Source organism: Eschrichtius robustus, chromosome 2 (genome assembly GCF_028021215.1).
Source record: "Eschrichtius robustus isolate mEscRob2 chromosome 2, mEscRob2.pri, whole genome shotgun sequence".
NCBI classification, from domain to species: domain Eukaryota; kingdom Metazoa; phylum Chordata; class Mammalia; order Artiodactyla; family Eschrichtiidae; genus Eschrichtius; species Eschrichtius robustus.
In genome coordinates, this window is record NC_090825.1 from 178,997,230 (window position 1) to 179,024,096 (window position 26,867).

The 26,867-nt window shown below is 62.1% G+C and overlaps 1 protein-coding gene across 3 annotated transcripts in view; it reads right to left on the bottom strand.

Moving 5' to 3' along the window:
• ARID3A (AT-rich interaction domain 3A) overlaps positions 1–21,705 on the bottom strand; it is a 33,698-nt gene extending 11,993 nt beyond the window's left edge. The window contains exons 1-3 of one of the 3 annotated variants that reach the window (XM_068537438.1): positions 21,622–21,705; positions 17,409–18,070; positions 16,092–16,410 (exon numbers count right to left, since the gene is read on the bottom strand). In XM_068537438.1, the coding sequence (XP_068393539.1) occupies positions 16,092–16,410; positions 17,409–17,797 (708 nt within the window). In that variant the 5' untranslated portion in view covers positions 17,798–18,070; positions 21,622–21,705. Of the gene's footprint in view, positions 1–16,091; positions 16,411–17,408; positions 18,071–21,293; positions 21,418–21,455; positions 21,536–21,621 lie in introns of those variants that run through there. The other 2 variants (XM_068537437.1, XM_068537436.1) reach the window with 2 other exon arrangements.
• Positions 21,706–26,867: the final 5,162 nt, after the last annotated feature.

Here is a 26,867-nt window from a genome sequence, read left to right on the forward strand (position 1 = left end):
CCCACCTGGGCCCTCTGGCTGAAACCCTGTCCCTTTCTGGACGGACCAGGAGGCACTGTCATACCCCGAGCCGCAAACCCAGGCTGGAGGTTGGGCAAAACCTCAGGAAACACCCCCGCCTTGGGCTGAGGCCCCAGATAAACTGCCCCACTCTCCCCTCCCCAGAGCCTGATTTCCCCGGGGCCACTGCGCGCTCTGATCACGGGGCCACCTCCACCTCCCGCCAGTTCTGAGGACACCCCGCCTCTCTGCGGCCACACGTCCCAGAAGACCTGCCAGGGCCGCTCCCAGCTGACCTCTCACCAGCCTTCCCGCTGCTTCTCAAACCCGCCAGGGGCCGCGGTCCCCGCTCCAGGCCTTTGACCTGGCAGCTCCTCTCTCGGAATGCCGTCCTGGCTCTGCCCTAGCTCTGTCCCCGCGGGCTTCCCCGTCGTCGCCCAGGTCTCTGTTCCCACGTCGTCCTGGAGAGAAGCCCCGCGGCACATGCACCGATCACGGGCGACTCTCCTGTGTACCCCACTCCCCCGCACCACCAAGCCGCATGGGTTTACACACTGGTCTGATCTCCTGTCCACATGCCCTGGTAGGGTGTTCGGGATTTTGTCTGCTTGGTTCCCAGTATCTAGAATTGGGCACCCAGCAGCTGCTTCATAAATGCTCGTTAAGTGGACCTTGATTTCTCAGTGCAACGTGGGGGTGGGACCCCCTATCCTTTCCCAAGCCCGAGACGTGTCTGTGCACAACCCACGCTTCGGGCCACCTGCGTCCTGGCATCGGGCAGACAAGGGTCTTGGGGGCACTTGGAGTCTGCCCTGCTGGGTTCACATCCTGTCCTCCCCAAGCCGCATCTGTGAAGGCGGTACAGAACCCCGAGGATGTGGGTGTGGACATGCGGGCCTGGGCTGGGGGCTCCCACAGAGGCTCCCAAGCACACACCTCCCTTCCCGTTTTCCACCTGCCGGGCGGGGTCACCGGGACAGGCCCCGCGCCCCTCCGCCGGTCTCTGCTGTGGCTGGGCCCCTACCCGGCGACGGAGGGCGTGCATCCGCTAGTTACCGAGGCTGGACTGCCCGCGTGTCCATCTTCCCCCTCCCCAGCACCACCCACTTCACAGACGGGAAACTGAGGCACAGACCAAGCAGAGCCAAGCCCCCACCCCTGCTGAGCAGCCAGAGGGGCCTTCCCGGGCAGCCAGGGCGAGACTCTCCCCTGCCTTACAGTCTCCCATGGCTTCCCATTGCCCCCATCAAGGACCTCACTTCCCCTGCGGTCACTGCTGGCCTGTCACCTCCTTGCCCTCACCTCCCTCTGCTCGCCCCCGTGGGCCTTGTCACAGGCCCTCACCTCAGGGCCTTTGCACCTGCTGCTCCCTCCTCTGGAATGCAGTTTCCCGGATCTCCCCAAGGCTCCCTCCTTCCCCTCCCAGCCCCTCCTCACCCTCTGACCCCGGCCTCTGCCTCAGTTTCCTTTGCAGCAAAGGCGCAACCCAGCCTCATGCCACACATGGATTTCTCAGTGGACACTCGACCACGTTGGGAAGATGATGAGCATGAAAGGCCACCTGCCTCGCTCTGGGTCCAGCCCAGGTGGGAGGGGGAGGCTGGAGGGGAAAGGAGGGGGTCCCGCGGAGGGACCCCGTCACCCACCCTTCCGCAGAGGGTGGAGGGGCCAGCCTGCAAGGAGGAAGCAGATAAAGCAGGGCAGGCTCGGGGTCAGGTAGTGGGCGGGGGAGGGGCCAGGGAGGAAAAAGTGAGATAACCTCCCCTCCCCCAAGTGCGCAAGGGGCAAACAGGAAATTCTTGTTTGTGGCGAAAGGTGAGCATTTTCACTACCACCAGCTTCGAGGAGCTCCCAGCCAGGTCAGTGGGTTGTGCTGCTGACCAGGCCTCGATGACCCCCGGGGTGGGGCCCCCTCCCCCAAAGCCGCCCTGCGGGGACAGCAGACCCCTCGGGAGCCAGGGCACCATGCATGCCCTGGGCCCACCTGCCAGCCTGAAAGAGGAGGGCAGGCCAGTGGCCTCCATCAAACCACAAGGGGGGGACCTGGTGCAGGGGGGAGGGGCGCCCCCAGGGCCGCCCACACGCGAGAGACCCCTCCCCGGCACCGTGTCCCCAACTCCAGCCTGCACGGGGCCCAGGGCGGCAACCAGCCCAAGGCCGAGGGGCCCCAGCTGTAAAGAAAGCACCCGCTCCAGGGCCCCCAGGAGGAACTTTGCCCCCTTAACGGTGTCTGCTCAGCCCCCCTCCCGACACCCAGGCGGCTCCAAAGTCCGCGGGGCCCTACCTCGGATGCACGAGGCCACTGGGCGGCAGGGGGACTCCAGGAGTGAGGCCGTGTCCTTGGACAGCATATACAGGGACAAAATCAGGAGAAACCAGGAGCATTCGGGGGACTGGCAACCCCCAGCCCCGGAGAAGAACAACCTTGTCCCTGGCAGCCACCGATGTGGCAGGGAGAGGCCCACAGCTGGGAACAGGTGGAAAAGGCCCCCTCGTGGTTTTTTTCTTTTTTTGGCCCCACCGTGTGGCCTGTGGGATCCTAGTCCCCCGACCAGGGATTGAACCTGGGGCCCCTGCAGTGGAAGCCCCAAATCCTAACCACTGGACTGCCAGGGAAGTCCCGAAAAAGGCCCGTTTTTGCACTTGTGTCCAATACGGCTCACGGGCAACCACAGAAGGATGGCTTCCCCCACGGCCAGAACGGCAGGAACAGACACCGTCAATGTGTGGGGACCATGGGGACCCCGCTGGAACCCTGGCCCTTGGAGGGGGTCTGGGAACGGACAAGGATGAACGGTGGAGTGAGGCGTCAGGCAGGGCTGGCGCCACCCGGGAGCCTCAGGGCCTTAATCTCACCTACCTGGTCCTGGATCGTTAAAAAAAATATTTATGGAGGTGAAAGTCACGTAACACAGAATTCACTGTTTTAAGGTGAACAATTCAGTGGCCTTTGGTGCATTGAACATTGTTCTGCAACCACAACACCTATCTAGTTCCAGAACATTCCATCACCCCAAAGGAAGCCCCGTCCCCATCAGCAGTCACCCCCCTTCCCCTCCCCAGCCCCTGACAACCAGGAATCCACTCTCTGTGTCTGTGGATCTGCCTGTTCTGGACGTTTCCCATCAATGGAATCACACCCTGTGTGTCCTTCTGTGTCTGGCTTCTCTCACTGAGCACCATGTTCTCAGGGTCCGTCCACGTCGTAGGAGTGTCAGGGCTTCACCCCTTTTCATAGCTGAGTGATGTTCCCGTGTGTGGATGGACCACATTTGTTTATCCATTCACCACTGATGGGCATTTGGGTTATTTCCATTTTTTGGCTATTATTACGAATCTCACTATTTCTATATTCTTTGGGCTTTGGACAAGAACTGATTCATTGTAACTCCTGTAAGCAAAGTGAAACTGCACTGAAAGAGCAGAGAAGCCCGCACAGCTGGTTTTTATCCCTCAATGTCCCCCCACAGAACGCCCAAAAGCAATAGGATGACACTTCCTCCTTGCAGCCCCCCAGGGTGGAGAGTCCGGGGAGCTTTTAATCTTTACATCGAGATCAGCCTGTGTCTCCCCTGCTTCGAAGAGGCCCTTGGCTCCCTGTTGCTGTCAGGAGAAGCCAGACCTCCCGCCTGCCAGGCTGGGGTGTGGTCCTGGCCCCGCAGATGCCTGCACCTGGTCCCTCCCCGGCGCTGGCCCCTCGCTGCTCCCAACCTGGTCCTGCCTGGGGCCTCTGCATTGCTGGTCCCCCCACCTGGGTCCCCCTCCTCCACCCTTGCCCTCTTTGGCTCCTGCTGACCCCCAAGCCAAGGCAGTGCCCCCAGTGACATTCCCTGCCCCTCCCCCAGCATCCGTCACGGGTCACGTGGTTCTGTACTTATTTTGGGGATGGTTTCCTTCCCTTCTTTCTTCCCACCCAGATGAGAGCCCCCAGGGCAGAATAGGTAACAGTGGGTAGGCACAGTATACAGCAGGTGCTAAAGAAGGAAGGGAGGAGAAGGCACACCGGGCTCTGGCCCCTGGTTCACGCTCCATCCCAGCTCAGCCCTGGTGTCCCCCTCCTGGCGGCCCCACCCCAGCTGATAAAGCCCCTCCTCACATTATCGGGCCCTGGGAGGCCCTGCGCCCCGATGACTCAGCGCTGGCAGCCGTTGCCCAGGTGGGCAGGGGCCGGGTCCCTGGGGGCCAACCAGCCTCCCCCATTCACAGAAACGCCCACGCGCAGGGCTGGGGGGCGGGGCAGGGCACGGGTGGGGCAGGGGCGGCACCCACACCCCCCACGGCCCCTCCCCTCGTGCCCACTGAGGCGGGCAGGGGCTTCCGTGCGCACCTGGTGACCGGGTCTCGGTCCGGCACTGGTGCCGCCCCGCTGTAGCCCCGCTTAACCATCCTCTTCTGCAGCCCGGCCCAGAGGGTGCGCTCCTGCCCCTTCTCGCCCCCTCCCCAGAGACCCCGGGGCAGGGACAGACAAACGGATGGATGGATGGATGGATGGATGGATGGATGGATGGATGAAGTCTGGCGGGAGGAGGCCGGGTGGGGCGGAAGCACCCGGAGTCTGGAACCTTCCTTGTCAGCCCTCGGGGCTGTGGCCAGGTCAATCAATTTTGCATCCATGACTGAGCACCTTCTGTATGCTTTTCTTTTTTTTTCCTGGGCTGCACTACACCGTTTGCGGTGCACGGCTTGCAGGATCTTAGTTCAGGGGTTGAACCCAGGCCCACAGCAGTGAAAGCACGGAGTCCTAACCACTGGACCGCCAGGGAATTCCCATCCTTCTGTATGTTAAGGCCTGTGCTGGATGCTGGGGATGCAATGTGCCCAAGAGAGACCCAGACAACCCTTGGGAGCCCCAGGCCTGCGAGGGGCACAGCAGGAGTCACACACAGGCAGGGGGAGGTGGTGAGGGAGCGGGGGCGCCTTTGAAGCCAGCCATCCCTGCAGCAGGATGGGGGAAGGGCAGGCTTGCTTGCTGCTGCACACAGTAGGGGCTTAATCAGTGTTCACCGGGCGACCTCAGGCTCTTCCCACAAGTTGCCCTCCTGGCGCACCTGACCCCTGGGGCCACCCACCCCAGCCAGGCGCAGGGCCACATGGCCCTTTCATTTCCCGTCAGCGCTCCAGGGCTGCAGGGGCCCCCACTGGGCCTGCAGGAAATTGGGGAAGTGATTCTGGGCCAGGCAGAAACATCTGCCAGCTTGGCCACCCCCGCCCCCCCAACAACCAGCATGTGCCCCCTCTCCGAAAAGACACGGCACACCCACCCACGAAACAGATATTAATAAAAGTTCCAGAAACAAGTCATAGAGCCTGACCACGAAGCTGACGATTAAAGGCGCTTCTTTCTGGATTTCCAGATGGTGAGGTTCCGGGGAAGTGCCCTTGTCTCTGGGTCAACCTTTCATGTAATTGGGGTCTCCTGGAGCCTCAGTCTTCCCACCTGTGAAGTGGGCAGGGTGCACCTGGGTCATCCAGGTGGGGGACGAGGGAACCATGGGAGCAGATTGTGCAGAGAGAAGAGTCTGGCTCCAGGAAAATGGGCCGGGGGTTGGGGGGCAGGGAGGAGGAGCCACCTTGGTGGCAGGACAAGGCTAGTCACCCGCCAGCTCCATGTCACAGCTGGGGATGCCAGCAGGCCTGGCACTGAGGACGCACTCAGGATGGGGAACAATGAGGAGAAACTTCTAGGAAGGCAGCTGCCCCGCGGCATGCAAACGACATGCAAATCCGGGCGGGCAGCCTCCCATCCACCTGGGAGCCCCCACCCACAGGCCTGGCTCTGAGCAGACTGCTATCTGCATGGGAGCCCATTTCACAGACAGGGAAACCGAGGTGCTGAGAGAAGGCCGCAGAGCTGGACTCGAACCCAGTACTGAGCCCCTCTGGACCACCTCAAAGCCTTGTGGGGTTGGGGGTGGGACCCTGCCCGAGACCGCCTGGCACTCAGGGGGTACCGGGCAAATGCTTTGGAGTCAGACAGCCAAAAATCCAGAATCTTCTCCCTCTTCACTCCCTCCCTCCCTTCCGCCAGCAATTATGAACCCGACGTTCCATGCTGCTCTCAGGGCATTTCGTTTGGGGGTCCCAGGCCCCCAAAACCCAAGGACGATCATCTAGCTACCACTTAGCCGCTGGCTCAGGGTTCTGAGCCCTGCACCCAGGGCCTGGCGCCCGGGGATTAAAACTCCCACCATGGGGTTTCTTCTGAAAGGAAGCAGCCCTGTTTCCCTGCAGAAGAGCCGCCGGCAGCTGGGAAAGCACCAGAAGGGACTCTCCTAGCGGTCCGGCTGTTCATAAAGATCCACCTGCCCAGGGAGCGAGGTCCCCGTCACTCCCAGCCCAGGTTCGCTGAACGGAAGTGCAGTAGCATAAGAGAGATCGCTGCCCCTCCCTGGCTGTGCTGACCGGGTCCCCACTGTCCCCGGGCCTCCCCCAGACAGAGCAGGAAGGAAGGGGGGTGCTTCCCGCCTCCCACCCAGGAGTCAAGAGGAAGGGGCCCCGGACGGTTCAGGGCTGGGGGTTCCCGCCCGGCACACCTGCAGGAGCCTCTGCCAGACTCCAGGCCGACGGTAAAACAGAGCCTGCCCGTGGTGGCCAGCGGGCTCAGGGTGCCAACAAACCTACCCGCCGACTGCAAGGGGGGGACCCTGTTCCTGGAACATCCCACCTCCCAGGGAGCAGCTCCTGCAGTGAATGAGGAGGAGAGACGAGACCCACGCTGGGCGCCCGGGGGCCGAGCTGGTGCCCACCACGCCCGCTCTCCTCCACCAGGACCCTCGGTGACCGGTAACCAACAATGGTGACAAGAGAACACCAGCTCAGACACTGCCCCTGTTTTCTAGACGGGGAAATGGTGCCCAGAAGGAGGGTGTCAAGAGCAGCTGCCACCTGCACCCCAGCTTGGCTGGGCTCCCCCCAGATGGCAATGGCATCGAAGAAAAGAATAACGCTCGGGAATTCCCTGGTGGTCCAGTGGTTAGGAACCTGCACTTTCACTGCAAAGGGTGCGGGTCCAATACCTGGTCAGGGAACTAAGATCCCGCAAGCCGCGCCCCAGAGGTGCCCTCAGGCCCCACTTCTCATCCAAGAACTGGGCACCCTGTTGGCGGATGCATGGACCAGCTGGAGGACACAGGGAGGGGCCGGGCGGGCCGTCGGCCGGGCAGGGTGCCAGCTGAGGCAGGGGCCGCCAGGCCGGGAGAATGTGGCAGCCAGGCCCATGCACGCCGTCCACTGGGCACTCACGGGAAAAGGGCAGATGGGAGTAATCACAGGGTGATGGGGGCAGGTGGGCAGATGAGGGTGGAGATCGGAAAGAAGAAAGGAAAAGGACAGAGGGAGAGACAGAGAGAGATGTGAGGGAGAGAGAGAAACCAGAGACCTGGGGACAGACGGACCCGGCCAGGTTCCAGGCCCGGCTCCCCCATGCCAGGCAGGGTGGCCTGGGCGAGTCACACCGGTTCCAGCCTCCAGCAAGGCCCCAGGCCCAGCCAGAGCCCCAGGGAAGAACGTAACGGGGCTCGTCCTAAAAGGGGGGATACAGAACAGAAGGAGCGGGCGTCCCACCCCGCCCAGAGTTGGCAGCCCCTGGGGCTGGGGGCGCCCCCCTGGGTAGGGGCCTCACAAGCCCGGAAGATACACATTGGAAGCCATGGGGTGGGCTGGGGGACATAACCTAACAAGGCAGAGGCTGGGGTGGCCACGGGGACCCTCAGAGACCCCTCACGGGGCAGAAAGAGAATGTGACACAGCCCCAGGGCCCACGGCCACTCCAGCCTGGACAGAGATGCCACACCTACCCCAGGGACACTAGGAGTCACACCACCGCCTTGAGAGAACCCCCGGCCCCGCCCAGACAGACCACATGGCCCCCCGCCTGGACCTCTACGTGGCATGGACCCGGGTCTGCCCCATGGCTGCACACGGACCCTCCCAGCCCTATCTGGACGCATGCTCCCACCCCGACACGTGGACCCTCAGCCTGCCCAGACGCAGCAGGTCCCACCACCCGGAGTGGTCTCCAGGCGCACATGGACACGCCCGTCCAGCCAGACCCAGACACACAAACACAGACACACCCTCGTCCGCTGGCTGGCTCTCAGATAATGGCCCCAGACGGCCCGCCCTCGGCTGCTGCACCCACCCGGCCCCCACTGCCACGTGGCCACAAGGGTGGCCACTTCTGTCTGCTTTGTTCACAGGTGCATACCTGGTGCCCAGAATGGGGCTGGTACACAGCAGGAGCTCCACACGTCCCTGTGGAAGGCCCAGACTCAGACACACACGCACCCGGGTGCCCAGCCTGGCCTTTGCGCCGTAAAGCAGTCCCATGACCCCGTGGACCACACGGTCAGGGTCCCCTAAGGAGGCTCTATGAGAATCTGCCCGGCATTGCTGAGCCCCAAGGATCGGGGACCCAAAGCCCTCACTGGATTTTGTATTCATTTCCTGGGGCGGCAACAGGCCGGGGGGCTTGGCACAGGGATTTGTTCTTCCACGGCTCTGGAGCCCAGACGTCCAGAATCCAGGTGAGGCAGGGCTGCGCTCCCTCCAGAAGCTTGGGGGAGGGTCCTCCCTTCCTCATCCAGCTTCTCGGGGCCTCTGGGCTTGTGGCTGGCTGCATCACCCCAGTCTCTGCCCCCAACGTCACACGGCCATTTTCTGTCTCTGTGTGTCCCTCCTCTTTTTCTAAGGGCACTGGTCACCCTCCTCCACTATGGCCTCATCTTAACTGCATCACACCTGCAAAGACCCTATTTCCAAACAAGGTCCCCGTTCCGAGATTTTGGGCAGACGTGCCCATTCATGCCCCCCGATAGGTTTCTTCCTGGAATTAGGGTTTCATCTGTTCCTTGCTCATTGTCTGGAAGGCGGGGGTGGCGGCAGGCGGCGCTGACTTTGTGCCCGCCACACCCCTCGGCCCCACGAGACCCCCGCTGGCCCTGACGAGGGGCAAGGCTGCGTCCCGAGCTGGGGCCTTCAATAGGCAGATTGGTTACCGTTTAACCCCGTGACCCCCAATTGTCCTCTGGCCGAGCGCAACTGGGCGAGCAGAGGAGGGCGGTCCGGCCCCGCCCCCACGTGTGCCCACCCACAGCCCACAACCCCAGCTGCCCCCGGCCCCGCCCGGAGCAGTGGATGGCGTCTGCAAACGGGGTCGCTGGGCCTTCCAGAGGGCCTGGGATGCCCCTCGAAGTCACCGCAGGGGGTGCTGGCTCGAGATCAGAAGGCTCGGCGGGTTGAAGGGTCTTTGTGTCAGGTGGGGAAACTGAGGCACAGAGCAGGTGAGCCCTGCCCAGCATCCCCCGGCTGCACCTCTGGATCAGAGAGGGCGCACCCCTGTCCAAGATCACACAGCACGTGAGGGGAGGAAGGGATGGAACCTGGCGGTGGGACCCCCTGCAGCCCCTGAGGCCCTGGTCACACCTCGCGGCTCCCTGGGGCTGCGTCAGCAAGGCGGCTCGGGAAGCCACGCGGACGGGCGCGGGCGGCTGACCTGTGCCCGGGCCGCCGATTCAAGCCACTGACTGGGGCAACGTGACTTTCTGGCTAACGGTTAATGGGCCCCACCGCACGCTCAAGATTCCCGAGACACGGGGCCAGCGGGGGGCACGGAAGGCTCACACACGGGCACACGTGCACGCACACACGTGTGTGCTTGCAGACCCACAAGCATACAGCCACGTGCACACAAAACAGCCACGGGAAAGGGTCACCTGTCATCCACTGTACAGACGTGTGGAACAGGCACAGCGCTGGGATCGACACACACGGATACACAAGCTCAGCCACCCAGACCCCAGGACACACTCACAACACGCCCACACATGTCAGGGCCACGTCGCATGGGGGTGCACGCAGACGTACACAAACACTCCAGACACGGGGACACACAAGCAGGCGCCTGAGGTGACAGATACACACACAAGACGCTGCAGATGGGTCCACATGGCCCCAGACCGTGCACACAGACACACGGGAGAGCCACGCCAGCAAACGCATGGTCACGGACACCACAGGAGGGGGTCTCAAGATGCCCCCAGAGACCCGGCTCTGCAAACACAGACCCCGACACACACAGGGTCCCTCGAGACGGGAACCCCCAGCCCACAGGGACCCCACGTAGCCACCACGTCCCGACGTACACGCGCTCGCCCACGTCAGCGGGTTGGACCCCACGTGCGCCCCATGCCCGCCGGGCACCACGCCCTCTGGCACCATGCGTGTCATTAGAAAGCGTGGGGAGGGGCCGGGTGCTTGGCAGTGACCACCGGGGTGGGGAGCAGCGGTGGGTGTGGGGGGCCAGGCCACAGCGGCAGTGACCCCTCGGCAGTGACCGGGCAGCCGGGCGGCGGCGCCGGGGCCAGATAAGGCTCTTCCGGCTGAGTCAGTGTGGTTCCCAGGGCTGGCACGGGCGGGGGCATGGTGCCAGGGCTGCAGGCGGCATCCTCCCCGCGCCCGCCACGGCCCATCTGGCTCCATGCCAGCAGCCGCAGTAGCTTTGATGAGGTGGGCGCTGTCCCGGGCGGGCAGGGCTGGGCTCCCGGGGGGCTCCTTGGCACAGGTCCCGCCCCCAGCACGGGGCCCAGGGACCCCGGCGCCCCAGGAAGACGCCCGGCGCCAGAGGTGGCCTGCAGGACCCACGGGCCTGGGCCCAGCCCACACTGCCCCAAGCAAACTGGCTCAACGTCATTGGGCTCAGAAGCCAGTGCCTGACCTCCAGCCTGTGCCCAGAACACACTCCACCAAAAAATTCTCCTCCTCCTTCTCCCTGGTCCCGCAGGACTGGCTGTAGCGCTGGCCTCTTCCACTCCTCCCTGGACTGCAGAGCCCAGAGGGTTCTCCCAGAATCCCTCTCTCTCCCCCAGCACTAAACCATGCTAAGGCCCCCCTCTGAGCCCACCTTTGCTTTGCCCTAATGTCTGCCCACCCCTACCCCTCCCACTTTATGTTCCAGCCACGCCATTCCAAGATGCAGGCCCTAACCCTTCTCTCTCCATCTGGCCAACTCTGACATGTCCTGCAAAGCCCCAGCTCCAAAGCCCATTCCTCTGGGCAGCTTTCCCTCTAGCCCAGCCCTGACTCTTCAGGGCTGAAGTGCGTGTGTCCCTCTCTGGGCCCCCAGTATCTGGGGGCTCCCAGGTAGGATGAAGAAACCATCTGCCACCTCTTCCCGGAGTCCCGGCAATTCCTGCTCCCTAATCCCACCCCATTCAGCTCCAAGCAACTCTCATGAGCCCAGAGATGTTCACTGCAGTGTTGTTTACAACAGGGAAACAGGAAAACAGACCAGCGTGTTGGTGTCGGCTCCACAAGGGAACCCGCAACAGCTGAAAAGAACTCGGCTACTTGAAACACTCTGATAAAACAGACAGATGCAGAGTGAAAATGATGAGAAAAAATGAGAAAAGCAGTGCGTCCAGCTCAGCGTTTGGCAGATCCTGGCAGCTCCCCCACCACCACCACCACCACCCCCCCCCCCCCCCCCCCCGCCCGAGAGACCACACTTCGATACCTTATGCGTCACATTTCCGTGTAAATGGACAGAGAAAGGCCTGGGAAAACCATAGCTGCTGCCAGCTAGGTCACAGAGGGGGCTGGCAGGTCTCAGGCCTCACTGGAATCCTTCCCTTTTTATCCCCCACCGGAATGGTGTCAAGTGTCACTTCTGGCATCAAAAAAGGACTTTGAAGATGTATATACGTGTACCTCCCATAATTTAAAAAAATCGAAGTGAGGTGAAAGGAGCAGAAAAGAAAAACCAAAATGTGACCCCGGCCTCTTGCTGAGGCCCAGGGCTTCACCCCAAGTTGCTTGAACCCATTTCCAGGGCCACACACGCTAGGGTGGAGGAGGACACCCACGGGAATTCAACAGGCCCCAGGAGGCCCAGGGAGGGGAGAGGGGACAGGCGGGGTCCACAGCAAGGCCTCAGCAGCCCCGAGAGGCCTTTCCTGCCTGGGGGCCTGTGTGTCCAGGCACCGGCTCCTGACGCCCTGCTGTTGGGCCCTGGACCAACCGCCTCCGTTTCAGACGAGGAGACCGAGGCTCAGAGGGCCACCCGGGCTCCCCCGAAACCTTCAGCCAGGGGGGGCTTGCCCCCTGCCCCTCACCATCTGTCCACTCCTCCAGTACACCCTGGGGCCAAATCCCAGCTCTGACACCTCCCCCGTGTGACCGTGGGCAAAGCGGCTCGACGGCTCCGTGCCTCAGCTTCCACAACCGCACGACGGGGCAAATGCAGCGCCCCCCCACCCCACCACGAAGTGAAGGTACACGAGACACACGTGAGACGCTCCGTCTGCTGCCTCTGCATAGTTGGGCGACAAATACCAGCTAGAACTGTCACCTCTATACCTCTGAGCTCATTTACAAGTTGTGGGGAGCAGACACGACCTTGGAGAGGAGGGAGAATAAAGATCCCGACCTTTAATGCAAATCAGAACCACAGTGAGACTGCACGCCACCCCACCAGGACGGCTGGAATCAAAGTCATAACCACAAGCGTCGGCGAGGACATGGAGAAACTGGAAGCTTCGTGTGGCTGGCGGGGACGCAAAATGGAGCAGCCGCCGTGAACAGCAGCTCTTCAGAAGGTTAAACACAGGGTGACCACACGACGCAGCACCTCCACTCCTAGGTACATGCCCGTGAGAACTGAAAGCACGCGTTCACGCACCAACTTGTACACGCACGTTCATAGCAGCCAAAGGGAGAAACGACCCATTGTCCATCGGTGGACGAATGAGTAAATAAAGTGCAAGATATACGTGCGTATAATGGAATATCACTCAGCCACAAAAAGGAGAGAAGCCCTGACACTCGCTACCACGTGGACGGACCCCGAGAACACGATGCTCAGGGAGAGAAGCCAGACACGGAAGGACACACAGGGTGTGATTCCACGGATGGGAAACGTCCAGAACAGGCAGATCCACAGAGTCAGAGAGTGGATTCCTAGCTGTCAGGGGCTAGAAGAGGGGGTGGGGGTAAGAGCTAAAGGGTACATTTTAAAAGGTTTATTTTTGAGGTGATGAAAATGTTCTAAAATTGACTGCACAACCCCGTGAATGTACGAAAAACGACCAAATCGCGCTTTCAATAGGTGAGTTATGTGCTAGGTGAATCTCAAGTCAATAAAGCTGTTAATAAAAACCCCAGCGTTTGAGTCATTGAGACTAAAGATTCAAATCCTTAAGTGGCTGAAGATCTGCAATTAAAGACTCTGCTTGCTTAAAATCCCACGATGGCACAGCCCTGCTGGTAACAGGAAACCACCAGGATTTTTCACCAGGATGCCATACCTGACGGCAGCAGGCTGAGATCCTATTCGCTCCCCGTGACACACTACGATCCCAGCCAGTGCTGGCCTCCATCAGCATGAGTCCCTGGGGCCCCACGGCAGCGAGGTTCCAGGCTTTCAAGGAAAGATTCCGTGGCCCTGAGCCCGCTGCTCCCGGCCCCTCCCCAGCCTGGCTGCCCCCCAGACCCTGTAGCCGGCGGCAGAATTTCACGGCTGTCGAGGGTTTTCGGGCGGAAGTCAGGCCCAGGCCCTGCCAAGACCGGGGAGGAAGAGGCAGTGATGGTGCCAAGCAGGCGGCCGGCCGGCCCGGCTGCCACGTGCCAGGAAGGGGGTGGGGCAGGCCCCAGAGTCAACACAGCCCCCGACATCTGCTGGGCTGGCTGGGCCCGGGCCACTGTTGACACTGGCCGCACAGATGCCTGGCCAGCTGGGCGGGAGGGCAGTGCTGGCAGCTGGACCTGCCACAAACAGGCAGGCACAGGATCCTGGCGCTGTAGGGCAGCCCCCCGGCTGCCCACAACTTCCCTTAGCCCCCACCGTCTTGGAATCCAATTCCATCCCCCGCGGGGCCCAGCCGGGCGGCGGCGTCTAGCCTCCACACACAAGCCAAGCTGCATCCTACCCCGGGGCCTTTGCACGGGCTGTTTCCTCTGCCTGCCACACCACCACCCCTCAGTGTGAGGGCCCAGCTCCTTCTCCGACCAGGCCTGGAGCAAGTGCCACATCCCGAGAGGCCTCCCCACATCCCCAGTTGGATGCCAGGTCACGTTTCCTCACCCCTTCCTTCCCATTTGTTTACGGGCCTTCTCTGCGCCCAGCAGAGGAGCTGCGTATCCAGTAGGTGCTCCATAAGCATGAGACTGACTGTGTGACCTGGGTTCCCTGGGCCCCTTGGGCCTCAGTTTCCCCACCCGTGCCCTGACCCTGGGAGTCCTCGAGACATCATCATTGTGTCCAAAGACCAGCGGGACAATGGCCCCTGGAGGCCCTTTGTTCCTGATGGGCCGAGGGGGCTTTGTGGCCAGGACACCTGATCCCTGGACTCCGCCTGGCCTGGCCACCCAAGCCCCGTCTCCCGCCAGTGTTGGGCCAGTGTTGGGCCACGCAGCAGAAGCTGCTGGGCGGGGCCAGGGCTACCTGTCGACCCCCAACCCCACAGGGGCTGCGGCCCTGTCCCTTCCTCTGGCCTGGCCGTGACCCTGTGAGGCGGGGGGTGGGAGGTGTCTGGCTCTGGCCCCCAGCCTGGGGCTTCCTGAGGGTTGGACTCAGCGCAGATGGCAAATATTCGGTGAGTCCATAAATATAACTCGCCCATGAGGTTCCCGTTTGTGTTATTTTGACCCCAGCGGACGTCAAGAGCTCGGTTCTGGGAAACCCGTCCCCCACCCCCAATGCCTCGCCCCTGTTTTCTTATCTGCAGAACTAGACAGACAGCAACCCAGCCACAAGCGGCTCCTCAAGAAGAGGAGGGAAACTGAGGCAGGGAGCGGGGGTGGGGGGGGGGCCTGATCCCAGGCACTGGCTCAGGCTGGGGTCCACACGCAGAGGAAAAGCCTTCAGGCGGGAGGGGGCAGCCGGGGCCACGCGTGGGAAGCGGCCAGCCACGCCCTAAGGAGATGACGTCTGCTGGCTGTCATCCCACCCCTTGGCACTGCCACCCGCGTGCCAGGACCCAGCCGGAAGCCAGGCGGCCCCACCCAGCCCGAGATGCCTGGGCAGGGGATTAACCTTCCTGCCCATTCCTCAGGCTGGCCTCCTGCCTCGGGGCCGCTGCCCTGGCCGTGCCCACCCTGCGGGCACTGTCCCCTTCTGCCTTTATACCTGCCCCGTCACTCCCATCACAGCCCCTGGCTTGTTCGTCTCACACTGTGTGTCCAGTTTCCAGCTCTGTACTTTATCTGAGCTTTCTGAGGGTGGCCAGGGTCCCAGCGCCCTTTTCCCACATGGCGGCTGGACCTCATGCTCCTTCCAGGAGGGTCCCACTGCCCGTTCTGGAAGCCAGCATGGGGGGAGGGTGCCCCAAGGCCATACACGGCCACCTCCCGGCTCCCATGCGCCTGGCGCGTCCGTAGCCTCACATGAGGCTCGGGCGCTGGGCCTGGGAGGCTAGGTCCCCACCGTCCACTCTCGGAGGTCGGGGCAGGGCCCAGCTGGCCTCAGGCTGGAATGCAAGCCCAGCCGGCCGCCCCGGCCGCCATCTGGTTTCCATCTGCCCAGCCCAGCGAGGCCCAACTTCAAAGGATCCCCCGCCCGGCCACTTCCTCTGCCCTGGCCGCCCGCGGGGAAGGCACCAGGACGGCCCGCTTCCTCCCCACCCCTCCGGAGCCCCCAGGAGCTGCTTGGCCGTCCACACCAACGTGGCCACCCGCTGCTCAACCCCCTCTCCACAGCCACAGGCTCAACAGACCAGACTCGACGCCACGGACAAGGCCTCTGGCCCTGTGTCCCTGAGCCCCCGCCCCTGCCCGCCCGCCGGCCACACCCATGAGCCCCGTGGAGCCGCGTCCAGGCGCGCGGCCTTTCCCAGGGCCGGTCCCTCTGCTCAGAACCCCCTCCTTGCTCTCTCTCTCTGCTTGTCCTCTGGTGCAGATGGAGCCCCCTGAACTTGCCCCTCGTGTCCCCACATCCATGCATTTACCGGCCAGCCCATCCCACCCACAGGACACAATCCCACACTGTGGCTTCCACGAGATGCCCAGCACCCGGCAAGCGAATGCCTGAACATCGGGGGGCGGGTCGGAAGGACCCCGGCAGCGACTGCCCACAGCCCCGGTGAGGACGCGAGGCCCACCTGCTTGAACTGCTCCTCGTACGTCCACTCCCCGTGGTCCGGCGGCTGCAGCTGGGGCACCGCGGGGGCAGCCCCTCCGGAGAGGGCCAGGCCAGCCCCCGGGCGCTCCTGGCCACCCAGAGCCCGGGGCCCGCCGTCGCCGCGGAAGGCCTGGAGCGGCTGGGCCTTGCGCGGGAACAGGGCTGCGGGGCCCAGGCCGGCGGAGCCCGGGGGGCCGAGCCCCTCCTCGTCCTCGTAGTCTTCGTCCTCCTCGTCGTCCTCCTCGTCCCCCAGATCGTCCTCCAGCTCCTCCTCCTCCTCCTCCTCCCATTTCGGCTTCCTGGGGCAGACACAGGGCGTGGGTCAGGGGAGAAGGCAAGGCCCGCGCCTCCTCCGCCTCACTTTCCCTGTCTGGACGCGGGTGAGCAGCCCCATGTGCTCTGGCTGCCGAGAATGCCCGTGGGGAGACCAGCTTAGGTCGTGGGCCTTACTCCCCTCGTTCCCAATTAGCCCAGAGAAACTAGAGGTGCCCCTTTGGCAGAAAGCCCAGCCCCTGCCCGCCTGCTAACCCCGTCTCCCCTCCCGTCCCCTCCATCACACAGGCTTCCTTGCTGGGCCTTGAAAATGCCAACCCAGTTCCGGCCTCGGGGCCTTTGCTAAGGCTGTTCCCTCTGCCGGGCATGCTGTTCCCCGCTCCCCCTTGCCCTTCCTAGAGGCTGTCACCTCCGCAGGGAGACCTTCACCCACCACTGCCCGAAGTTGATCCCGGCCCCAGCCACCCCCCTCCCCAAGATCCCTGCTTTATTTTCTTGGCAACTCCGATCGCAGCCTGCAATCGCCCTGCTGCTTTGCTCGTTAAACGTCTTCCCAGAAGGATCCCACCGGAGTTCTGCCAGCGCCCAGCTCAGGGCCTGCATCAGACCCCGGGGAGACGCATCCGGGGGCCAATGGATGCACACTGAGCAGGTTGCACCGGGGCTACGGACTCCACCTGTCCCCGCCACTAAATCTACTACAGCCTCGCCAGGCAATGGGGGCCATTGGCCACGTGTGAGTAGCTCCATTTAAATCAAGATGAAATAAAGCTACACAAGCAGATCCCGGCCGCACTGGCCACACTTCAAGTATTTGTCAGCCTTTTGAGACGGGTGGCCCCGATCCTGGGTGGTGCAGGTGGAGAAAGGTCCACCGTCCCCCAGGAAGTTCTAAAGGATGGTACATCCTGGGTGGTCAACAGGACAGGGGTTTTGTCCTTCCTCTATGGCTGTGTCCCCAGGGCTGAGAGCCATCGGCACATGGCAAGTGCTCAGCATGGGGCGCCCACACACCCCAACTCACAGGTCATCGTCGGAGCCCTCGAAGTGGCCGTCACCTTCAGGGAGGCCAGTCGCCTCCCTGCCTCGGCCGGGTGCGGGGGGAGACCCTGGTGCCCCCTCTGGGGCCACGTCCTCGTCCTCCGAGCCGGGGGGCCCATCCTCGGAGCTGCCGGGGCTGGGCACGTGGCCGAGGCCGGCGGCGGCGGCTCGCATGGCGGCCAGCGCGGCCATCTGCGCCCGCTGCATCCGGGCGCTCTCGGGCTCCCTGTCCTCGTCCGGGGCGGCCCTGGCACGGGCCGGGGGGCCAGCCGAGGGCTCGGGGGGTGGCGGCGGTGGCTGCCGGGCCTCCAGCTCCTGGCGTGCCCGCTGCTGCCGCTGCAGGAGCGTCTCCATCACGGCCTGCAGCTTCATGGCCCTGCGGGCCGGGCCGCCCCGGGCACCAGGGCGGGGCGGCGGCGGGGGCGGCCCCTGGGGGGAGGGGGCCCGGCCGCACTGCAGTGTGGGGGCCGCGGGGGAGCCGGGGCAGTGCAGGGTGGCGGGTGGCGGGGGGCAGGGGCGGGGGCCGCCGGGCTCAGGCTCAGGGCTGGCGGGGCATGCCAGCGGCAGGCAGGCGACGCCTCCTTCTCACACCGGGCACTGGGGGGTGGCGGTTGGCGGGTGGCTCATTCACTTGTCTGCAGAAACCTGGGGGTGACAGGAGAGACCGTCAGATCACGCCTGGGCTCCTTCCCACTGAGGTCGGACCTCAGAGGCCTCTGGGAAAATCCTTTCCATCCACGTCCATCAGGGTGCAAACCTGGGGGCCTCCTTGGAGGTGGAGGAGCACGTTTGTCCCATCTGCCCCCACTCTGTCCACCCTCCAGAGGGCTGGGAAGCAGGGTCACCCCGCACTGGACTCCCGAGGGCCTTGAGTCGGCCCCCACCCGTCTGGGCCACAGAGAAACACTTAGTGGACGACAGCACCCAGGGGAAAGACCTCGGATTATGGCTTCATACACAGAAACAGGGGGACAGGGTGTTTCTGGCTTCTGATTGGCTACAGCCAGCTACTGGGCACCAGAGTCCTGGGGTTCTGGGTTCCGGTTCTGAGTTCTAGGTGCTGCTCACGGCCATGCTGGTGCAGCCTGGCCCAGGGGGCTCCGGGCATCTTACAGGCATGACGGCCGACCCAGATTGAGCACCTGCTGTATACAGACTAAAGCTCCCCCATTCATGCTCTCACCCCATCTCTAAACCTCAGTCTCTCTAGGCCTCAGTTTCCCCATCTGCAAAATGGTGCCCGAATGGCACCCACCTCGCTGCACCCAAGCAGGGATGAAGCGAGTGTGTGATGGTAAAGGCGGGAGCACAGCAGGCGCTCGCTGGACTTAGGGAAGGAGGCTGGATGGTCCCCATTTTACGGATGGGGAAAACTGAGGCTCGGAGCTGCCCTGCTGGAGGACACACAGCAGGTTCCAGGCAAGGCTGGGAGTTGAACCCGGGTCTGGGTGACGTCAGAGCCTCCCACACGGCCCCCATGTGCCTTCTGCAGGGAGTTCCCCTGCCCTTTGGGACCCCAAGTGGGGCCAAGGTCCCAGAAGGCAATGCGCTCTGCCCCCAGCCCGGGGTACCTTTGGACCACCGCCAACCCACCTTGCCAGGGCCTCGGGCGGGCTCTGGGTACAAATGTCCCAGAGCCCGGCACAGCTGGGCACCACCAAGGACAGGAGGATGCAGGTCCCACCCCAGCCCCACTCACCCAAGCCCAGGTCACACCCCCACCCGCCCAGGCCGCCAATAAAACAGACTAGGCAGAACCCAACAGGCCCGGCAGTGACACCCCAGATGGTACATCACGGGAACACAGGAGGGTCCAGGAGCCACTCCAACCAACAAATGAATCCCCAAAGGCTCCTGAGCAGCTCCTGGGGCAAAGGGGTCCCACACACAGGAGGGTCCAGCGGCCAGAGGCTCCTGGTAGCGGGCGGACACTGGGTCACCAGGCTGGCCGCCCTCCCGGCCCCTCCTGTGACCTGGTAAGAGAAGCCTGACCACCCACCCCAGGGGAGTCTTGCAGTGTAGACCCTCCCAGCCTCCCCAGTCATGGGAGGGGCCCTTTCCCCAGTGCCTGGGTCTTCCAGCAGGATAGGTGAAAGGGCAGTGGGGGGGGCAGGTGGGGGGGTCCCTGCGGGAAAGTAGGGAGGGACCCTACTTTCCCCGAAGGGCCTCAGTATCTAGCAGGGGCAGGGGTCCCAGGGCACAAAGACCCTCTCAGAGGCCATAGTGCTGAAGAATGACCAGCACAGCCTGTCCTTAGAGGCAGCAGGATAGCACCCAGCCCCCACCCCCGGGGGACAGGCGGTCACCCCCCCCCCCCACCAGCCCCAAGAAATGCTGAGGGGACACTTCTCACCCAGTGTCTAGTCTGGTCTGCTGCCCCTCCCCCACCTTTGACAACTTCAAGACAAGCCCCCCCTCCCCACGGAAACGCTCTGGGCAACGCCCCCCCTCTTTGGGGGGCAGAAGGAAGAGGCCAGAGGAAGCCACGCCCCCTCAAGCCACCACCCCCCCCCCCCCACAGGCCTGCTGGGTTTAATGACCCTTCCGGGTCCACGGGTGGGGGAGGGGAGCAGGGCAGGCCTCCACGTTGGGGCTGGTGGAGGGGGCAGGTGGGAACCCCGGAGCCCCCCTGGGCTCTAGCCTGGGCCCCCCCCCATGGCCGCCATTAACCCTAAGCTGGTGACGCCCACCCCCTCCAGACCCCTCCCCCCCAAGAGCCCTTTGTCCTCAGGCCCTACCCCCACTTTATGACAACCCTAGGGGAGAGGCATTCCCTGGCAGGGACCGGGCGGGGATGTGGGGGGGGGGGTGCTGGGTGGCCCTTGGGACCTGGAGGGGGGGGGAAGGGAGGGATCTGGGGCCACACCCTCCCCCCCCATGCCTCCCGGAGAGAGAGGTCACCCGCTCGGCCCAGGGCTTGCAAAACACGGTTATTTAAAGAGTTGTGCAAGGCTGGGGCCCACGGGTGGCGAAAGGGGGCCCTCACTTCACGAAGGGAAGAGGAGGGGGAGGGCGGGTCAGAAAGCTGGGGAGGGGGCTAGGAGAGTCCGGAGGGGGCGGCCCGGAGGAAGTGAGAAAAGAAACACTGAAGAGAGAGAAGAAATAATACGACAGAAACCCCAGTCCGATTTCAAAGGCTTCTTGGAAAGCGGCCGATTTGCATGGGGGTGGGCAACCCCTCCGGGCCGGGCGACTGAAAACGGAAGATTATTGACAAACCGGCCGCCTGGGGTCCGCGGAACGTTGGAATTGACCAACGCGCGCTCCCCGAGCTTCCTGCGCCCGCTTTTGTGTCTGGGGGGGGGCACTGAACGGGGCAGGGGGCGCTTTTCCCGGGGATCCCCGCCAGAGAGTCAGGGCCCGGGCCGAGCCCACCCCGGCCGCGGGCCCCGTGGTGTCCCCTCCAGGGGCCCCTTTCTGCCCCAGAGTCGACACTTTATAAATAAACCATCCAGGCTGGGGAGGGTCGCCAGGGAACTGCCCTCCCCACCCGGCGCTCCCACTCCCCTCGGGGCTACCGAATAAAACACCGATTCCAGCGGGAGTAGATGAAACAACCCCGACCACAGCCCCCCGCGCGCGCATAGAGACCACTTCCTTCCGCTGGGAGGGGGCACACACGCTCGCGACCCCCGGTCACCCCCGCGCTCGCCCCCGTACAATATGGCAGGGGGTGAGATCTCCAAGGGAGTCGCAGAGAAAACCACACCAACTCCGACCCACTGGGATCGCCTTTCCGGCCCTGGACCCCCACCCACGTCCCTGACCAACTTTGGGGACCCCCCTCATTGGCTTCCAGGGCGCGCGGCGCCCACCCGGGACCGAACGCGCGATTTAAAAGTCCGGCCCACCCCTGCCCCAGCCTCACCGCGCGGGGCCCGCTCGGGGGGCGCAGGGCCCACTCGGGGGGCGCATGCCCCACGCCTGGCGTCTGGCCCTGCCCCGGCCGCGCCTGGCCTCCGGCCCGGGCCGCGAGCTGCGCGCTGCTGGCTCCCGGCCACCGCCGGGTTTGTGCCGCGCGCCGACTCACCGAGTCTCCAGCCGAGTCCGCGTCTACACCCCCCACCGACCCGATTGGTAAAAGTCTCCCCGCGCGCGGCCTCCCCCGCCCCTTCCCTCCCCCCCCCCCCCCACCGGCGCGCTCACCGCCCCGCAGACAAATCACCGGGTGACAAATCGCTCTCAGATGCAAATACCTCGCCGGTGATTCAGCGCCGCGGCTCGGGACGCGGGGAGGGGTCTCGTGAGGCCCCCTCCGCCTTCCCGGACGCCCCCTCGCCCCCCGCGCTTCGTCCGACTACGCTCGACAAGCACAGGGGTGCTGGGGAAGGGGAGAGAGTGGACGGAAATTCTCAGGTCGCGGCCCCTTTAAATGATAATAAATAATAAAAGGGAAGGGGAACAGGGACGCGGTATACCCCGCCCCCTATCTAGGGACAGTGGGCAAAGTGCGCGCCGCGGGCCCGAGCGTACATGATGCCGAGGGCTCAGGCGGGGCTGGGAGCGCCCCAGGGGGAGAGGGAGGGGAGGAGGTTGGGGCTCTGTCTGGATGGGATTTGGGGACGCTAGCCTGGTCCGGGACCCCCCTCCCCATCTTACCGAGCGCCTAGGATAGACCTACCGGGCTCAGAGTTTCACCCCCGCCCCTTAGACTAAGCAACTCGAGACTTCACCCCGCCAAGAGTGGTGCCTCGGTTTCCAAGTCTGTAAAATGGGGATTAGAGACTTGATAAAGGAAGGAGCTGCGGCGACGGAAAAAGAGAGCGGGGCGGGGTCGGAGGGAGGGAGCCAGGGCCCTGCGATGGGGGCGCTACACGGTGGGGAGGGGTCTGGGAGAGGGCGGGGCTGCCAGGCGCGGGGGCACCGCACTGGCAAAGGCGTGGGGGTGGGGAAGGGCGTCCAAGATACCTAGGAGGGCTCCTCGCGAAATCCTGTTGACCCCTACCCTCCCACCCCCACCTGAGGTTCCCATGACCTCTTGGGAACCTGACTACCCACACCTTCTAGAAGGAGAGACAAGATTATCTTCTTGGTAATAATAGTTCAACAACAATTTCCACGTTTTGAGCGCTCGGTTGTGCGGCCATGTGCCCAAGGGATGAGGTTCACATTTTTGTGTAGCAGAGACTCTTAATGTCCCCATTTCAGAGAGCGGGAAACTGAGGCCCAGAGTCGGTTGGGGGAGGTGGGCTTGGGGTTGTGGACTCAGGTGGGAGGTGTGAGCCCCTGAGGCCGCGCCTGCGAGCTAATCGCAGGGGCCCAGGCTCCAGCTCAGATAAGAGCCAAGTGGAAGCATTGGGGGGCCGGCGGGGGCCACCCAGAGGGCCCTCACAGAGAGGGGCCAGAGTCCCTGATCTTTGGTGGGGGGGTTGTGTGCAGCCCCCCCCCCCCCCGCAACACACACACAGACAACGCACAGCATTGCCATCTTCTGTGGGTAGTCCCCCTCTGGACATCACCCGCCCCCATCCGCTCTCTGGGGAATTCCCAAGCCCATGGGATGGTGCAAGGGAGCCACCCCCAGCCCAGGGCCAGAGTCTGCCTGCCCCTTTCACTAACCCAGCCTTCCAGCCCCTGGGCTGCCCGTAGCCTAATGACAGCAGGTGGCAGGGAGGCCTCCACCTTGAGGCTATTAAACCACCAACCCCAGCTGCCTGCCCCGCCCCTGCCACCAGAGGGGCAACAACTGCCCTGCCCGAGGAGGGGGGAGAGTTTGGAGACCCAGGTGAGCTGGAAGAGGGAAGCCACCCTTTAAGGCCCAGGCCCCAGATCAGTTCCAACGTGCAGGAAAGCCCCCTCTCCACCAAAGAGCCAAATCTCAGAATGCAACCCCTCCCCCACCCCAGGCAGGTGCATGGGCCTCCCTGTGTCTCAGTTTCCTCCTCTCTAAAATGGGCCAATTTAAATTTATTCCTCCTACAGTGGTTTTGAGGATGACATTCCCCTCTGGTCAAAGGGAAGGGGGCAGGGAGGGGTCTCCTGAAGGGCAGGAAGTGTGCCACTCTGTCCCCCATTTCCCAGAGGGAAGTGGTTGTCTCTAAGTAGCTGGGTGCAACTTCCCAGAGGTGCCTGGCCCGGAAGGGTGAGGAGCTGCAGGATTCCCAGCTGCCTCTAGTGAAGGGGGTCCTATTTTTAGCCCAGCAGGGAGCTGGGAATTGATACCAGATTTGCTGGCTCTACCAGGGACGGGCAGAAGGCCTGGGTTGCACCTGGGTCCTGGCTGTGTGATTTTAGGTTAGTACAGACCCTGCTCTGGTCTCTGTTTCTCAAGATGGGAAATGGGTACAGCGACCCCCAGCCCTCTAAGGTTTCCTGGCCAGACCAGCTTGTGGGGGTCCTGTAAAAACTAGCCTGATTCTCACTTAGCCCCTCAGACAGTCACTCCTCCTGCCCTCCATTCAGGCTGGGGGGTGCGGCATCTTTTTAAAAGTTCTGGGACTTCCCTGGTGGCGCGATGGTTAAGAATCCGACTGCCAATGTAGAGGACAGGGGTTCAATCCCTGGTCCGGGAAGATCCCACATGCCGCGGAGCAACTAAGCCCACGCGCCACAACTACTGAGCCTGCGCTCTAGAGCCCGTGAGCCACAACTACTGAGCCTGCGAGCCACAGCTACTGAAGCCCCCACACCTAGAGCCCGTGCGCTCCACAACAAGAGAAACTACTGCAATGAGAAACCTGCGCACCTCAACGAAGAGTAGCCCCTACTCGCCCCCGCCTGCCGCAACTAGAGAAAAAAAGCCTGAGGGCAGCAACGAAGACCCAATGCAGCCAAAAATAAATTAAAAAATAAAATAAAATAAAATAAAAATTCGCCCAGATCCCAAACTGCCCTCCTTCCCACATATATTCCCCCTGAAACATATTTCTGCCTCAGGGCCTTTGCCCTGGCCATTCCCCTGCCTGGACCACCCTTCCCCAGCTGTGCCTTTTCATTCAAACTGGAACCTCACATCACCCTGTTTTATCTTCATCCGGGCTCTTCTGTTCAAAACAGCTGCAGTTGTTTAACCTCCTTAGCCTTGATCACGGCTGGTTGCATCTCCAATCCTGAGGTTGGGCCTGACACATAAATGTTGGTTGAATGAATGAATTCATGGGTTCCCTTCTGTCCTCCCTCATCCCATGGTGTTTTTGGAGTCTGTCTACACAGAGGTGGAGGGCAAGTTAACTATTCACCATCTCAATCTCAAAAAAAAAGGAAATAAAAAGAAAGACCTGGAGGGGATGCTGGGCCCAGCCCCAAATCCCAGAACCCGGACTAGCCTCCAGGTTGCCTTGTCCCTGTGAACCGGGGTCTATGAAAATGTAATTATAACTTCTTTTAAAGTAGGAAGAAAAAAGCGAGTATAATTATAAGGAATAGATAGTCATGAATCCAGCCTAAAGTAATTCGTCGTTATACCAACGCAGCTGCAAAATAGAATTTTTAATATTTTTTCATAGAAAGGGCCCAGGAGACCCAGAACATTCATAGTGCGGCTCTGCTTGACCCATTTTGCAGCAGGGACACTTTGAACCGCGGGTCCAGGTTGCGATACGCGTAAGCGACTCCCCCTAGACCCTGGGGTCCCTTTGTGGGGTGGACCCAGGGAAGCCAGGACCATCCGCGGGGTGCGCGCGCCCCCTGCCGGGCACCTGTGGACTGCAGCCGGGGGCGGGGCTTCCGCCGGAGGCCGCCAGGGGGCGCCGTCTCACCTGTAAAGGAGCTTCCCGGGTCGGACGGGGAAACTGAGGCCCGCCGAGCCCTTCCTGTGGCTCCTTAGAAATGCTCCAGGGTAGAGTTGCCTGACAAAATACAGGACTTGCAGTTACATTTGGATTTCCAATAAACAACGAATAACTTTAAATGTATCCCAAATAAATATCGCACAGGACATAATGATACTAAAATTTTTTCACTGTTTATCTGAAATTGGAATTAACACCTCTCCCGACCCGCCCGGAACCCCGGGGCTTATCCCCATGCTGTGGCTTCGGGTCCCACCCCCCACCTCACCCCCTCCCAGTTCAGCTGCACCGGCTGTGCCCTCCATCTGGTATGCTCTTCCCTCACCTCTGAGCTCAGGTCACACTTCCTGGTCGCACCTCCTCCAGGAAGCCTTGCTGGAATCACTGCCACCAAGGTCAGGCTCACAGTTACTCACAAAGGGCACACATATCTCCTTTGTAACCTTTTTCACTGCTCTTATTTGCATCTCTCTAGGTAGTTCGCCACTCACTGGCCCCTTTGCCAGCTAGACAGGGGCTCTGTGTGGGCAGGGGTCAGAGGGTGCCTCGTACACAGAGCCTGGCAAGCAGAAGGGGCTCTGAAAACTGCCCAGCTGAACAGACTTGAGGATAAACCAAGGGTCTGCAGTTTTGGAACGATGCCTCTTCCTGGATGTCCCTTTAAACACTTTAACTTCATTTTTTAAAAACTTTTTCGAGATCATTGTACATTTTTTTAAAAAATATTTCTTTATTTATTTGGCTGCGCCGGGTCTTAGTTGCGGCATGCAGGATCTTTAGTTGCGGCATGCAAATTCTGAGTTGCAGCATGCATGTGGGATCTAGTTCCCCGGCCAGGGATGGAACCCGGACCCCCTGAATTGGGAGCGCGGAGTGTTAGCCACTGGACCACCAGGGAAGTCCCAAGATCATTGTAGATTCTAATGCAGAGATATCTCCCTCATACCATTCACCAGGCTTCTCCCAACAGTGACATTTTATAAAACTGTAGTACCACATGGAGATCAGGATATTGGAATTGCTACATCCCACCCATGGATTCGTATTTCCCATTTTACTTGTACTCGTGTGTGAGTTTTCTCTGCAATTCTATCAGCTGCGTAGGTTTGTGTCTCCACCACAGTCCAGGGGCAGAGTGGCTCTGTCATAAGGGTCCCTCATGTTGCCCCTTTCCTGTCATCTCCTACCCTGGCCACCACTCATCTGCTCTCCGTTCCCATATTTTTGTCACCTCGAGGACATTACGTAGATGGAATGGTACATCATGTAACCTTTGGGGACTTCCTTCCTACACTCAGCGTCATTCCCAGAGATCCACCCCGGGTGTGCGTGTATCGACAGTGTGTTCACAACTCAGACCTGCTGAGTGGGTGTGGACGGACCACGGGTGCACCTGTCGAAGGATGGCTGGGTCACTTCCAGTTTGGGGCTATCACAAATAAAGCTGCTATGATCACATGAGTACACGTTTTTGTGTGAACAGAAGTTTTCATTTCTCTGAGATAGGTGCCCAAGAGTCCCTCTGGAACTGTGTTCGGTTGTTTTTGTTTTATTTTGTTTTTTTGGCCGCACGGCTTGTGGGATCTTAGTTCCCCAACCAGGGATCAAACATGGGCCCTCAGCAGTGAAATCATGGAGTCCTAACCACTGGACTGCCAGGGAATTCCCTGTTTTTTGTTTGTTTGTTTGTTTGTTTCAAATTCCTTTTTCAC